This window comes from Toxorhynchites rutilus, chromosome 2, assembly GCF_029784135.1.
Source record: "Toxorhynchites rutilus septentrionalis strain SRP chromosome 2, ASM2978413v1, whole genome shotgun sequence".
Lineage (NCBI taxonomy): Eukaryota > Metazoa > Arthropoda > Insecta > Diptera > Culicidae > Toxorhynchites > Toxorhynchites rutilus.
The window spans coordinates 205,957,967-205,974,812 of record NC_073745.1 but is presented as its reverse complement, the minus strand read 5'-3'; the positions used below and the strand labels follow the sequence as shown (position 1 = coordinate 205,974,812).

The 16,846-nt window shown below is 40.1% G+C and overlaps 1 protein-coding gene across 5 annotated transcripts in view; it reads right to left on the bottom strand.

The window, feature by feature from the left end:
• Positions 1 to 1,757: 1,757 nt before the first annotated feature.
• LOC129767870 (protein furry) overlaps positions 1,758 to 16,846 on the bottom strand; it is a 248,238-nt gene continuing 233,149 nt past the window's right edge. For all 5 annotated transcript variants that reach the window (XM_055769115.1, XM_055769116.1, XM_055769117.1 and 2 more), the window contains 2 exons: positions 15,279 to 15,520; positions 1,758 to 2,540 (listed from right to left, as the gene is read on the bottom strand). In XM_055769115.1, the coding sequence (XP_055625090.1) occupies positions 2,218 to 2,540; positions 15,279 to 15,520 (565 nt within the window). In that variant the 3' untranslated portion in view covers positions 1,758 to 2,217. The remainder of the gene's footprint in view (positions 2,541 to 15,278; positions 15,521 to 16,846) is intronic.

Genomic DNA, 16,846 nt, shown 5'->3' with positions numbered 1-16,846 from the left:
GCTAACTCGATAACCACCTGTTAATAGCACTTGATTGAAAAATATTTGGTCGCTGTGTTACATGGATAGAAAATGAACTCCTTCGCATGAATGTATTTTTCAGTTCCCATCCGGAATTTTCTCGATGCTGAATGTGTGTGTGGCGGCTGCTCCGATCTCTTCCCGGGGAACCGATTGTGGCATCACTCTCCTCCAGATAGATTCCCTTCTGGCCTAAGGTGCACAGGCTCTTGGTGACACCGTTCATCAGCGCTTTCATGATAAACGAAGAGCTTCACCACAACAGCGACAACATGCTCCAATCGCTGTTCAATTCGAACTGAGTGGATTTCCGAGCGGTGCTCGCTTATATACCGATTGGTGATTTCAATAGCCTGTTTTGAAAGCAATTTTAAGACTATTGAAACAAGTTTTTGGATCAAAAAGTAACAAGTATAGAACGCGTAGACATTTTATCTTTCGAATGAAGTGTTTATCATACCATTTCGTTCAGTTGTTTAGGAGCTATTAACGCTCAAAATCTCGGTCTCCGGCGTAACGCTTTCGTTTTCGAAACTTTGATTTTACACCCCGGTATAGAAATGTAAGACGTAGTCCTACGTCAAAAAAATCAGAAATGGAAAACAAATATCCCGAGTGTAAGGAATTCGTGAAGCTTACTAATTGTATTCTGTGTCTGCCTGGTAGTACCGGATCAGTTGAAAGAATTTTTGTACGGTGTACATTGTGTGGGCAACGAAAAAGTTGAGACCCAATGTTGGACAAAACTTCGATCTGGAATGTGACAATTTCTATGATAAAAGTTCTAGAAATCCAACTTCCCATCTCTAATACAGAATAAGTAACGCAACCGCGACTCCTCTCTCTCTCCTCCTCGCGTTACGTAATTTGTGCACGAAACCTAAATCTAAAAATGTTTAAGACTGTTTGGTTTTATTCCCAGTTTTATTCACTTATTCATGAAATTCTACAAAACATTGCTTTTGCGTTTTTTGCTTATTTATTAGCTTGCCGTAAATATCTTGTGCTCCCGTGGCCGAGTGGTTAGCGTCATAACTAACATGCCGGGTGTTCGGGTTCGATTCTCGTTCTGGTCGGGGGAATTTTTCGTCAAAGAAATTTCCTCCGACTTGCACTGTGATCACGCGTATTCTAGAGCTTGCCACTCAGAATGCATTCAAGGCGTGTTATTTGGCATAGAAATCTCAACTAAGTACTAATAAAAATGACGCAAGTAATACTACGTTGAGACGGCGAAGTTCCTCTAGGAACGTTAGTGCCATTGAAGAAGAAGAAATATCTCAAAAATAGAAAAAAAAATACAGTGAAACAATCGCGGCAAATGAAAACACGTCCGAACAGTTCATGATGACAGTTCCGAATCTGACATGTCAAATGTCAATGAGATAATGATGATGATGTTGAATTAAAGAGGCTTTAAACTTTTCAGTTCATTCGCCTCTAACCAATGAGATAATAAATTCTTTCTCACGTTTTTCCATTTAAATAATGCTATATCACAATTAGGACGTGATATTCTGCCCATTATTGTCATTCAAGAAGACTTGGAGGCGAATGAACTGCAAAGTTTAAAGCCTCTTAAAAACAAAGAAACATGAAAACATCATTCAAGAAGATCAAGAAGATGAGCTTTTCAATTAGAAATTCCCAAACTAATTATACAAATTAATGGTACGAATCAGCTCTCGGTTGGATGTGATATTTACACGGTAATGAAACGATACTCACCAAAAGAATATACTCGACATTTCCTGTATTAGTAAAAGTTTATGGTGCCTAAGGTTACCACATTAAGTGTGCCAGTAGTAAAACATATTATATCATCAAACACAATCGTTTTCCTGCAGCTCTAACAGCTCTTCGCAATCGGCACAAAATGCAATTACCAATTCGTGAAGTTGAAATAATCGCGTCAAATCTAATTAACAACTATAATCAAAACTATAACTCAACATATCGTGTTTCGAACGGGAGAAACATTCATCCTTTGCCAGTCGGCGTCGCAAAACGTTAAACTTCCTGCCGTATCAAAGTTCCTAGCTCGCAGCCCCGTAGCTATAGTGCGACTTTGATGTAGAAACACAATGAATTCAATGAAATGTAACAAATTGATTCAAATTGATAGTAATTAATGAAATCCTTTCCCAATGGCTCCCACGCGCGCTCCTCACACTATCCATCCTGGAGTCCTCCGTCCTACAATGTGGTGATAATGTCAACCGTATCTTTGAACGGATTGGTTGGTGCAATGATCGGACCCATTTGGGAAACCACGCCGCCGCCAAAAGTCGACGAGTTGCCACCCATTACTGATCCAGCGGGTGCTGGAGAGGCGCCAGCACTGGCAGCAGGAATTGTCGTCATTGTGGTTACTGTTGACGACGAAGAGCTGGTGTTGTTTGTTGTTTTCATAGTGATTTCCATGCTGGACAAAGCCGAGGACACGTGCAATAGATTTTCCATTAGAATTTGGTAGATTTCGCTCAGCTCAATTTCCGACCGGGATGCGATGAATACATCTGTTGTGTGTGAGGGAGGAGATATTGTTTACTTTCAATTTGCATGTTATTTGGATATGTTTTGACAAAATAATAGCAGCAACCGGGAAGTTCGCCATTAGAAAGGGCGTAATCAATTATCTTAGTATGATTGGGGATGTTGTTTCAATAACAAATGTTTGTCGTTGATTAATGAATATTTTAAATTCAATTAGCTACATACTTTCTATTTCTACACGACTATTTGGAAGGGGCCAATTACAGAAATATGCACAGAGCAGTATGATAAATTGTACCACTGCAATCGAGATATTCCCTCGATTCATCACCGAGAAATATTTTTTGCTTGTTGACGAAGCTGAGAAGCGCACTGATCGATTTTTGCTATATACTGGAATATATCTATCCCGCTGTCTTCAGTTTGGGTATACCGTTTTGTCTCAAATTCCGAACACTTAAGCTTTGATGGCCATTAAACAGTGTCTCATCACTCAAAATGGTACTCTTTCGGGAAATTAATTTGATTTTTGGATACAATAGAGCCTTCTTTTTCATTTGACTACAAGAAAATTGATTCACAAATACACATTATGGTGAAAAACTTGAAATAAGTTTAATCACATTTGTCTCATATTCCGAAGACTATTTTCGTCTCTGACTCATATTCCGAACACTTTTGTCTCAAATTCCGTACAGCGAAAATGCAATCTTCCAAAAAATAATAACTTTTGAACCACTGAGCCGATTTATATCATCGATATATCAAATTGAAACCAATTAGCTAGTCTTTTTTTGAAAAATGTTATACTCGCCAAAAATTTGGAATTTGTTGTCGTTATTATTGATTGTATTTGTTTTTCATAGTTTACATGGTTAAGGAACCAAGGGCGCTGTATTTTTTATATATTTTCTTGAGAGCTGAGGTTTTTTTACATAACATATCACAGTCAACTCGCGCAGTCCGAAGACATCGGTCGCAAATTTGTTCGCGTCTATCATACAGTGGAGATTATACCGTTATCAGTTCGTGGCTGGTGAAGTTATTTCGCCCTAATGGAATTATCTGTATAGCGCGAGTGAAGAGAAAATCAATCACAACCAGCGTGAGGAAGAAGTCCTCCACCGCGGGTGCGGTGCGTGTGCCGTATCATCGCTGTGTGTGGCGTATCATCGTCATCGTTGCAGCACCGTTATAATTCATTCGCACTGTTGCGCGCTTTAAGTATAACACATATTAGTTTGAGGATTAACATAATTGTATATCTGCCATAATGGCAGAAAGAGGCCAGTTTAATATGAAGATTGAAACTGATGTTTCCTCCTCACTAACTACAACGGGGGCTGGGAAGTCGCTCAAATGCGTCCCTGCCTTGGAATATGTCTCTTCAGAGGAAGAACTAACGCATCTTAACAAGCCCCCCTCAAGAAAATTTGCAAACCTTTCCTCTTCACCCCCTCAATCTCCCGCTCCCGCTTCCGATCAACTCCCGAACTTGCCTCCCAGCCCTACTGATCCCGCTCCCGCTCAACAATCGACCTCGTCCTCCCCCTCAGTTGTTTCCTCTCCCCGTGTCAAGGTCTGTCCAGAAGATGTACCTGGATCTGGCCTATGAGTTGTTTTCTTCCGGCCCAAACCCAACGGGAAATCGCTCAACGTCATTCAGATTATGAAAGATCTGACAAAAAATTATTCCTCCATGGTCGAAATTAGCAAGGTAAGGCCGAACAAACTGCGTGTTGTCTTGGCTGATCGGAAGCAAGCTAACGAGATTGTTGTCGACAATCGCTTCGTACTAGAATATCGCGCATATGTGCCCTGCCATAACATAGAAGTTTCGGGGGTGATTACAGAAACGGGTCTGACGAGTGCATTAATAAAAAAGGGAGATAGCAGATTTAAAAAGCCTCCTTTGACGAAAGTTAGAATTTTGGACTGCCATCAATTAGGAAAAATGTCCCAGGAAGAGGTAAAAACAAAATTCACGCCGTCCGACTCGTTTCGAGTAACTTTTGCTGGTTCCGCCCTCCCTGACTACGTTTTGGTGGACAAATTGCTTCCGTGGCTTCCGCCGCGTCTCCTCGTGCCAAAGCCCATGAGTTTGCAACAAGTGCAAGTCAGTTGGTCACACAGCAGATTATTGCGCCAACAAGGAGAGCTGTGCCACTTTTTTTTATCATGATGATGGTCCCACCTCTTTCCTCTGCAAAGGTTTGAGCGGAACGAGTTATCTTATTGATAATAATTATATTACGGTATTTACATTTTTGACGTAGGACTACGTCTAACCGGAAGATATAGGGGTGCACTGGAAATCTAGGCACTGAACAAGTAGGAAAAAATGCAAGATTTGGAACGCTTATAACTCGAGCATTTCTCAATAGATCGCAAAGGTTTTTGCATCAATAGATAGGAAATATATCTACGCATCCATCATAATGAATAACATTTCATTTTTCTTGAGATAAATAATTGAATAATTGTGAAATATCAAGCATTGTCCAAATGCACTATGTACCCATTTTTGATTGGTCCATTCTGTGCTCCTCAATTCGTACCGACCAAAACGGGCAACCAGAGCAGCAGCGAAATAGAATGAAGCACAATTGGAAAGGAAAAAGAAAAAAATGAACGAAACATTGGTCGCAGTCTCACACATGCGTAATTCTCGAGCCAGCCAGTCAGCTTAAAAATCCCCGCTCCGCTGCCGTAACGATCATTCTTTGTGTGGACACCAACTGGACAACATCGTTGCTGGACGAGCTGGACGGCGAGGGATCGAGTGCCTTTCTCAAGGCAAGAGGGCGGAGGTGGTAGCGCTGAAGTAGAGTAGAGTAGAGCTTTCAAAGGGCCTTTCTCAAGGCTAGAGACGAATGAACTGCAAAAGTCTCTATAATACAAGACCTTCCTTCCTTCCGTAACGATCATGCTCATCGAAACCGTACACCACATCATTTCGCATCACATCACATTAACAAACTAACACAAGTAGCCATGTCTGGATATGACAAAGGAGGAAAAGTGAAGGGAAAGGCAAAATCCCGCTCGAACCGTGTTAGCCTGCGATTCCCCGTAGGTGAATTCGCCAATTACTCCGCAAGGGTAGCTAGGCCGAGCGCGTTAGTTCCAGTACACCAGTCCACCTAGCGTTATAAAGTTTCGGCCGCCGAAGTGATCGAGTTGGCTGGCAAAGCTGCTCGCGACGATAAGAAAACCCGCATTCAGAACAGAACACATTCGGTTCGGTGGACATCACGACAACAGGCAGTTGCAGCGAGTGGCGAGTGGCAAACGAAATCGCAAAACGGCAGCAGGTAGCAGAAGAAAAAAGTTTGTTCTTTATACAATCTGCTTTGGTGGCAAATCCAGAACAAGGCGGCATCGAGTGCGTTCGAAATGTTTTTTTTCAAAACCACGAGTACTAAGTTTTCTAAAATTCCATAAAACACGGCGCTTATCAGGGCCATTAAACCTTTCAAAAAAGAGTTTACGAAATATACTTTAATGCTTTCTACTATAATAATATCCAAAATAATAATAAAACACAAATTGATTTTTTCATAATTTGTTTGCCAGGATCTGATGAGTATGTGGATTTGGCAGTTGTTGTGAGCTTGGTGATAGTTGGGGACTTTCCTGATTATTCAATTTTCACCAATTCTTAAATTGTTTCCAGATTGAAAATACAGTAATTTACAATTAGTTCGACATTTAGCTAATTGGACGGTCATGTAATGCGACATATTTAGTTGGACATTTTTGTAAACATAGATCCAAATCATGACCCCACATTGAAAGTCGACACTGTACCACTGTCATCGCAAATGTTCAATTGCAGGTTAAAATCGCCTCCATTGCGACACTGAGTGGTGTTTCGGCACGTCGCATTAAATATAATTTACTGTAAAACATGTCACAAGCTGGATGGGAAGAAATTTTCCAACTGTGAAAGCTGTGGCGAGTGGCAAACACAATCGCTAAACAGGAAGGTTTAGCCGAACAAAATGGGGATATCGAGTGATAACAAAACAATAAACTCTTTAGATTAAAGATAATTTTGTGATCCTGAAAAGGACCCTTTTTAGCCTGCATGTGAATCCAACGAGCGAACAAATCGTAATGAATGTATTTTTTTTGCCATCGCTGCCTTTTAACGCTTATTCGTTCGTCTCGTTGGACTCGCCCCTTTGGCTGAGTCGGCCGATTTGTCTCTATCCTATGAGCGTGTACCGCTAGAGTACAAAAGGCGCGGATCCGCTGAAAAATATATCATTCTCTTTCAAACTGTAAATCAGTGTGGTTGTATGGCATCGTTTCACATCACATCGCATCAACGGATTGGTGCCGGAGCACCAGAAAACCTAATAGCGGTTATAGAATTTCGGCCGCCGGAGTGCTCGAGTTGGCTTGCAAAGCTGCTCACAACAATAAGAAAACCCGCCTACAGAACAGAGCACATTCGGTTCGGAGGCAACAACTAGTTTCAGCAAGTGGCAAACGCAATCGCAAAACGGAAGCAGGTAGAAGAAGGAAAAAGTTTGTTTATACAGACTGCTTTGGTGGCAAAACCAGCCACCGTAAAACACGGCGCTTTTCAGGGCCATTAAAGAAGAGTTATTGAAAGTTTTTCACAATACCAATGCATTCTAAAGTGACATAATATGACATATAATATAAACTGATTTATTTTGTTTATGCTTGTTCTTGAACTTATTGGTGGTTGGGGTCTTTTAAATTGATCATTCAGTTTACACAAACCCATGCATGGTTCCCGAATTGAAAGTGACTTCAAATTACAACACATTGTATGCAGGATGGCATTCACGAATTTTCTCGGTAGCAAGAACTGCTTTCTTTGGTTGATAACTGATGTTGAAAATTGACTGACGTTACATCTGCATTGTATAGAAACATAACTAAGGAGCAACATGATGAGCTATGTATTTCCTGCTGCTCTGTTCTTATTTTAAAGGACTTTAATCCGAAGGTCAACCGTCCCTGTATTTACTGTACCTCGGTTCTTTTTCATGTTTTATTTACTTTGTTTGCGGAAAATACAAATCTTACAATTCATTCGTCTCCGAAACACGGAAACAGTTTAAGGTACGGTAATGTGCTCAATAGTGAAATATATGATAGTGAATGAGCTGATGACCACCTATGCAGCCATCATTTTGATTGTACGATATGTGCATACGCCGAAAGATGCCCGGCGTTGAACATTTAATAATTTAATAAAAAATCAAGAATCAACTATAAGACAGTGAGAAAAAATTGAGAAAATTTGTAAAAAAAAACGCAAAAACACAACACCAAAGATTCTTTTCAGAACCCCCAACATGTTCATAACGAGTAAACAGTAAACTAATCCATTTTTCAGGTAGATAGGTAGGTATTCACGTAGGTGAAGAAAATAAAACAATATATTTAAAATATATATTTAGCAAAAGCTGTCCCTTTTGTACAGTCCTACGTCACTCCGGCTATGTCCCCGACATTACCCACCCGTCTTTTTTTCATCAACTAACCAGTAGGCAAGCTAAATTGAAAAGAAAACGGACTGGTACTAATCGAAAGAACAATTTAAGCCATTATATGAACGTATTTATTCCATGGCATGTCGAGGGAATTTCCAACCCGGGAAGACCCTAGACCGATCGGGAATTGAACCCAATACCTATATCAGTATTAGCCAAGAATTTGCAAGGGAATTCCCGCTTTATTAGATCCCCGGCCACGATGCGATCGTTTCCGAGTTCAAGCAGCTGAGCAAACCCAAGCCTAACTCTAGCCGATACTTCAGGCCCATTACTTATCTCAAGGTATGTCAAGAAAATTTCCAACCCGAAAAAATCCTTGACCGATGTGATCGAGACCAGACAGCTGAGCAAATCTAAGCCTAATTCCAACCAATACTTCAGGCCCTACATTCAACCTCGAGTATAAACGTATCAACCAGAATCTGCAATTAGATCTGAAAAATCTCGATATAATTATCTGTCCAGAAGATGAATTTACGAGTATTCCGGTTGGACTATCCCTAGCTTCCCTCTGGTTTTCACATTATACCCCTTGGAATGCTTTAATTTTTCCGCGAAAAACTGCTTTTGCTTATGTTCGATCTAAAGTATTTTTATGTCCGTCAACGCGCGCTGGCTCAAACTATTGCAGACTTCACAATTATTTTATTTTTTTAATTAATTTAAAAACTAAAAATGAAATACAAACAAAATCAATCAATACCATCATCATCAAAGTCTTAAAATAAAACAAAATAAAATTAAAAAAAAATACACAAACACAAGACAATATTTTAAAATATGAAATCATGATGATGGTACCATTACAAAAACTTGAGCTGAACGAGTTCTCTTGTTGAGATTTATTATGAAGAAAATTATGAAAAAACAGACTGTTTATGCCACAGGCATAGATTCCCATTCGAAAGAACAACTTAAATCATCATCTGGACCTATTTATTCCATGGCATGTCGAGAGAATTTCCAACCCGGGAAGACCCTAGACCGATCGGGAATTGAACCCAATACCTATGTCAGTATTAGCCTTGAATTTACAAAGGAATTCCCGCTTTAATAGATACCCGACAACGACCTGCTAATGCCGTCATTTTCGAGATCAGACAGCTGAGCAAACCTAAGCCTAATTCCAGCCGATACTTCAGGCCCTACAATCAACCCAGGGTGTAACGTGTCAGCCTGACTCTGCCCAGATGCACAATAATCAAAATGTGGAGCGATCAGCGCTTTGTATAGTTAATATGTTCATCGAAGTGCAGCGTTTCGTCAAGAATAAGGCCAAGATATTTGATCGATGATGCTCTTTCTACCGTTTGCCTATCAATATTTATACTAAGACCTTCACTGCCAACATTGCGTGTCGATACTACCATGTACTTTGTTTTGTTTATGTTTAACTTTAGTTTTTTCCATTTCAACCATTCGTCTAAGTTTTGCAGTTCATGGTTCATCTTTGTGTAGCAATCTTGCAATGTCTCAGCTACAACGAATATTACAGTGTCGTCATCAAATAAGTTTACGTCACTGTCATTTAGCACCTGTTTGATGTCATTGATATAAAGCAAGAAAAGTAGCGGCCCCAGAACACTTCCTTGAGGCACACCCAGATTCACTGGTCCCGCCGATGATTTACTGTACCTGTAAATAGTGATTAGTGTTCGTCCGTTCAGGTAACTTTCAAACCATTTCAATGCAGGTCCAGTAACATTGTAATTGTAGAGCAAATTTAGTAATTTTATTCGATCTATTGTTTCAAAAGCCTTTTTCAAGTCAATAAATATGGCTAATACTATCTTCTTCGCTTCTATAGCCTATTTCCACTTCAGGAGCAACAAATTGAGAGCCGTTTCGCAAGAGTGGTTTTTTCTGAACCCAGACTGTTCATCCACCAGTATTCCATTTTTCGTTATATGTTCCAACAACTGATCTTTCATTACAATCTCGAGAACCTTTTCGTATAATGGCAACATATTAACTGGTGTACGGTCTTCTGGTTTGGATGATTTCGGATTTTTTGGAATCGGTATGACAACAGATTTTTTCCAACTTTGTGGGCATTCGCCGCGAAGCATCGATTCATTTACGATATATAGCAAATTCTCATTGATTAAATTAAAAGCATCTACTAATACTGTTTTATTGATGTTTTCAACACTTGCACAGTTTCTTAAATCCATCACTACCTTCCTAAGAGTTCCCATGTTGATAGTTTTAAAGCATCTCAATTGCGAAGACAGGCTAGGAAAAACAAAATTTAGTCGATTTGATGGAGCTACAATGCCATTGTGGATTTCTTCTACACTTGACGTGATACAAATACACGGCCCAGACAGAGAAAGATATATTCTCGTTCATGTTCTTCTTTATCGGCTTAGAAAACATATGAGGTGTAATGTTATCACGCTCCTTTATAATAGCGCTGGCAGCTATATGGATAGCGTGGTCGTGTAAAGTAACTTTGCATTCCAGCCGGCCTTGGTTCGATCCCCATTGACTATGGACTATTTTTTTTGCACAATCCCAAATGAAAAGAGAAAAGAAAACAGGAACAGATGTCTGCACACATACATACAAACCATTTTTAAGCTTTCAAAATAGCTCATTATTTGCGCATTTGAGTCTCATGCACAGGAAATGGCATCTTTTCTGCCAAATATGACATTTTTTCTGCCAACGCTAGTTTGGGTGTATACTACACCCAATTTTCCAACAATTAATGCAAACATGGCCCCTCCTTGCAATGATTATCTCTCTTGATGTCTAATTCAAATAGAGAGTTTTACAGTGGAATTGTCGTAGTCTTATCCCTAAATTGGATTCATTCAAATTTTTAATTCATAAGTTCAATTGTGATGTTTTTGCTCTGTCCGAAACTTGGATTTCTTCGCGAGATGATCTATCTTTCCACAATTTTAGTATTATACGCTTGGACCGTGATGACAGATATGGAGGGGTACTATTGGGGATCAATAAGTGCCACTCATTTTTTTGAATTGACCTTCCACCTATTGGAGGGATCGAAGCTGTTGCTTGTCATGCAAACATCAGAGGCAAAGACCTCTGTGTTGTCAGCTTGTATTGGCCTCCGAGAGCTGCGCAATCAACTTGTTAACATGTGCTCACTCCTTCCTGAGCCACGATTGATCTTGGGAGACTTCAACTCTCACGGAACTGCCTAGGGGGAACAGTACGACGACAATCGTTCATTGTTGATATATGACATTTGTAACAGCTTCAATATGACCGTTTTGAATACTGGGGAAACAACACGTGTGCCTAAACCTCCTGCTAAACCAAGTGCTCTTGACATCTCGCTTTGCTCGAATTCACTATCGTTAGACTGCAAGTGGAATGTAATCCAGAACCCCAACGGTAGTGATCACTTGCCAATCAAAATTTCCATCACTATTGGGTCCTGTGCTCCCGTGGCCGAGTGGTTAGCGTCCCACATTATCATGTCGAGGGTTCGGGTTCGATTCCCGTTCTGGCCGGGTGATTTTTCGTCAAAGAAATTTCGTCCAACTTGCACTGTTGTCACGCGTATTCTAGAGCTTGCCACTCCAGAATACATTCAAGGCGTGTTTTCCGGCATAGAAATCTCAACTAAAGTACTACTAATAAAAATGACGCAAGTAATACCTACGTTGCGAAGGCCAAAGTTCCACTGGGAACGTTAGTGCCATCCAAGAAGAAGAAGAAGGGTCGAATTCTTCTGAATCTATAAACATGGCATATGACCTCACAAGACACATTGACTGGAAAAAAATTATAGAAGGTTGTGTCCAAGACACGACTACATTGTTGACGTAGAACTACGCTGTTATTTTGTTCAAGTCCTCCGCTTTGCGCTCTTCTCAACAGAAGCCCTTTCTATCAATATTTCCGGTCTCGATTAGCTTAACTGTCATCCTTTGTGGAGACAGTTTTGTTACTGTCATGCGAAACCAACTCACACACAAAATTCCTGAACAATTATTTTCTTGGTGAGCCGATGATAGCCTAGTTTGATGATTCCCAGCAAAATTGTGTAGTTCAGAACCTCAATGGAATGGCGTCAGTTTGATGTAATGATTGCAATGCCAAAGGCATCAGCGAGTAAGTAATTTGGTTGCGTCACAGCTCAATCCGAAACGAAGACAAGTGATGACGTAAAACAAGGAAGAACAAGTGATGTTCATTGGTTCGTATCTAGAACGAGACTGCAAGGTTGCTTCAGCGAGATCCAACATTTATGCTCTAGGCAAATTTCCCTTTCGTTCTTCTTCTTCTTCCTCTTCTCTTCTTTGTTCACGGAGACTTTAAATCATTCGCCTTCGTTGATCGCCGATAAGTTGCTCGTTATTGACGGCATGGGTAGGGAAGCTCACAAATGACAAATATATGGGAAAATTGAAATGCTTCTAGTTTTCATAAATTTAAACCATTTACACACCAGGGGATTGTAATATATAACATAAAAAACAAATCTTAGGGAATTTCCGATTCGTTTGGTATGCAAATCGTTAAAATCCGTTAGCGGCATAAATTGTTATTAACGTTAACTTTATTTCATAAAAACGTGACCTGTTTTCTGATTTGACACCCTTAAAGAAAGACGTAGTTCTACGTCAAAAATATGCGGACGCGATTTCTCTATCCATCAATTCCAGAGATAGCTTACCTCCATTGGAGGAGTATAACTTCCTTTCTCGTTTGATCTATGACAGCACAGTTCGCGCTCAAACGAAACCCTCCCAGGTTCCACCATTCTCCGAAGGCCTCCCAATCTATGGTGGGATAGCCAATGTTCCAAGCTTTATGTAGAAAATTCGAATGCATTTAAAGCTTTTCGGAAACGTGGAACCCCTGAAAATTTTCAAACGTATTAGCCCTTGAGAATCAGTTCAAAAATTAGATCAAAGGGTGCTTATTGGCGAAATTCCGTGGGAGGTTTGTCACGAGAAACGTCAATGAAAAAAATATGGAAAGTGGCTCGAAACATGAGAAATCGCTCTTCAACGAATGAAAGCGAAGAATATTCACATCGATGGATTTTTAATTTTGCACGGAAGGTTTGTCCTGATTCCGCTCCTGTGCAAAAAATTGTTCGAGATATACCACAAGATAGATGCGATCTTGATTCCGAGTTTTCGATGACAGAATTCTCTCTTGCTCTCCTTTCTTGTAACAATTCTGCTCCAGGATCGGATCGAATTAAGTTCAACTTGTTGAAAAATCTCCCTGATGAGGCGAAACATCGCTTGTTGAATTTATTCAATCGGTTTCTGGAGCATAATGTTGTTCCAAATGATTAGAGACAAGTACGAGTTATAGCTATTCAAAAACCCGGAAAGCCCGCGCCCGACTTCAATTCATACCGCCCAATAGCAATGCAGTCTTGCATATGGAAATTGTTGGAGAAAATGATCTTGTTTCGCCTTGATCGATGGGTTGAAACGAATGGCCTACTCTCAGATACACAATATGGGTTCCGCAGGGGCAAGGGGACGATTGATTGTCTTGCGTTGCTTTCTTCAGAAATTCAAATGGCTCACGCCGAAAAAAAACAAATGGCTTCAATATTCTTGGACATAAAGGGGGCCTTTGATTCAGTTTCAATAGAGGTTTTGTCAGAAAAATTACACTCCACAGTTTCAGACAGTAAGACAGTAAGTTGGGTCTCCTACATGGAACTCCCCCATGGCTCATGTTTAAGGCCCCTTTTGTACAACTTCTATGTAAGCGACATCGTCAATTGCCTTACACAAAATTGCAGCCTAAGACAACTTGCAGATGATGTAGTGGTGTCTGTCGTAGGATCAAACGAATCTGACCTGCAAGGACCCTTACAACACACTTTGAACAATTTTTCAACCTGGGCCATTGGTCTAGGAATTGAGTTCTCCACGGAGAAAACAGAGAGAGTCGTCTTTCCTAGGGAGCATAGACCAACGAAACCAAAGGTTCAACTTTTGGGTAAACCGATCACTCATGCTATGTCATTCAAGTATCTTGGGGTATGGTTCGACTCCAAATGTACTTGGGAGCCCATATTAGGTATCTGAGTAAAAAATCCCAACAAAGAATGAACTTTCTCCGAAAAATTACTGGCACCTGGTGGGGAGTCCATCTAGAAGATCTTATAATGTTGTATCGAACAACTCTTCTCTCAGTGATGGAGTATGGCAGTTTCTGCTTTCAATCGGCTGCCAAAACACACCTCATTAAACTCGAGCGAATTCAGTATCTTTGTCTCCGTATTGCGTTGGGATGTATGCCCTCAACGCATACCATGAGTCTCGAGGTTTTGGCAGGCGTACTCCTACTAACGCTAACTAGCAACGTAAGTGGAACAAAGATGAATTGGGTCGGTGGCTTAACTCGATTATCTCTAAGGTTAGCCTCAAACCATGGTTCAAAAGTCTGGACTTTATTCGCACCTTCTCTCGACTCATGTCCAATCACTGTTCGTTAGACGCGCTACTCTTTCGTTTTAATCTTGCCGATGGCAATATCTGGGCTTGTGGCCAAGATTACCACAACATCAAACACCGTGTGCATTGGCCCTGTCGCGATGCAACAATCACCTATTTTTTTATGCTATGATTGACGATTGGTTGCTGTTGCAATTTATGCAGTTATCATTAACACTGCATAAATTGCAACAGCAACCAATCGTCAATCATAGCATAAAAAAATAGGTGATTGATATACATTGATGATGATACATTGATTGATGATACATATAAACAAGGAGGGGAGATAGCGGGAGGGAAATATTTACGCTAGGGTATTAGTAATGAATCTCTGCTGAGGAAAGTATTCAGCCTTTTTTCAAGAAGTTAACATTGTAATTAAACCAAAGCGTAGTTCTACGTCAACAATGCGGTCGTGTCTTGAACACAACCTCCTACAAATTTTTGCAAATGCATATTATTATAAATGAGAGGCTGTATCCATACCTGTAAATGATGTTAAAATGAAGCCTATAGCCCAACAAATGTCAGGGTCTTCATCATTCAATTATTTAAATTTAGCAAATTCAGTAAATTTACATTCAAATATGAAGTGTTCGGAATTTGAGACTGTTCGGAATAAGGAGACAAAACGGTAGAAACCCTTCTACACTTGGAAAAAATCATATTCAACTTGTTCGTACGATTTCCCTTTTTTTCCCGAACATTTTCCCGACTGTGTGAATGAGTTGCAGAGAAAGATGCAGCAAGAAAGTGGATTCCATCTTACCGTTGCGTTCCATCGTCAGCCGTTGCGAGTAGATATTCAAAATGATTGATAAATCATCGGTGCATTTGAGTTCCAGGCTCGAGTTACCGCTTGTGTCTAGCTGCAGGCCGCCACCACCACCACAACCGCCATTTGCGCCGCCTCCGCCGCTTCCACCGCTCGCTCCCGAAAGGTTGTAATTCGAGGAGGATAAATTCGACATTTGTTTGTGCTGCTTGACGTGATTTATTGCCGCCGACCATCTGGGAAAATGTCCAAATTAGAGAATAGAATGAGATTTTGCGTTTGCGAAATAAAAAGGAAATGATACCAGACGGAGGAAATAACGAAGGATTTGATGCTGCCAGTAGAATTTGAATACATGGTGTGTATAGAGGTATGTACAAACAATTTATCTTGCTCCGTTTTTTGATATGGTTACTGTTTTCACATCTTGGGGCTCGTTAGACCGGTCTACCATTTATTATTGACCACATTCAAACAGCCATTGTATCCCAAGATAATTGTGCACGATATCTAAGGCCGTGGTTCAAAATCATTTACTGTGTTTACTTGATATCTTCGTCCATTCACCGACCGTAATTTATCCGCTTTCAAATAATGACTGGGAGCGATACGCGTTAGGTTTATAAAAAAAATACCAGGTAGAAACAGGCGCAATTCCGAGTGTACCTTCATCAAAAGCTACCCTATGAAAAATCGACTACAGGATAAAAATTTCGAAACATTCACCAAGAACACTCCATCATTTAATTAACCCACCATTCCACCAGAGCGCGCGCGAAGGTATCGTGGGTATTGTGGAGCAAGCGTTTTTTTTTGAGCGAATGCTCTGGAAGGTGTGTTGCAAACAAAACAGCAGCATCATGCTGTGTTCAGATGACGAAAAAATCATTGGTGGGAGGTTTAATTTACTCATTGAAAATGAAAGCATGCTTTATTGGCTTCATGAGCGCTGTTGGAAAAAGTGGAGTATATTGTGATTGCAGAAGTGAAAAAAAAAAATTACATTTTATTACATCGTTGCATATAACCAAAATCACACTTTGAATAGTGTTGAATCAGAATAAGAGTTCAACTCGACCCTCTCCGATTTGAAGAGAATTTGAACACGTCATTCTGCGTGGGAGATAGTGTTGTCCACAGGACATCTGCCCATTATCACTTAAGAGGGTATTATAGTCTAGACATTCGAAAAAATCGATTCTTTTTCATCATATTTCAGAGGTTTAGAAATTTAAAAATATGTCGTTGGAAGATTTTTTCGAAATACTCAATGATGAGTATAACCTTTTCAGTGATGCGATATCTAATCTATAATGTTCTAGAATCAAAACTTTCAATGCGTTGGTATGAAGATTCTTTACGCATCTCTTCATCGCATGAACCAATAAAAAGTTTTTTTTTCAATTTCACCAATTCTATGAAAACGTGCTAAAAACTTGTTTTCATTTTCAAATCACCGCTATTTGCCTGAAAATACTTTTTTGGCTTGTCCGAGGTTCATACCACAGCGGCGTCTTTGCTGATTAAAAATCTATCGGTACGACTAATAAAAATATTTTTTT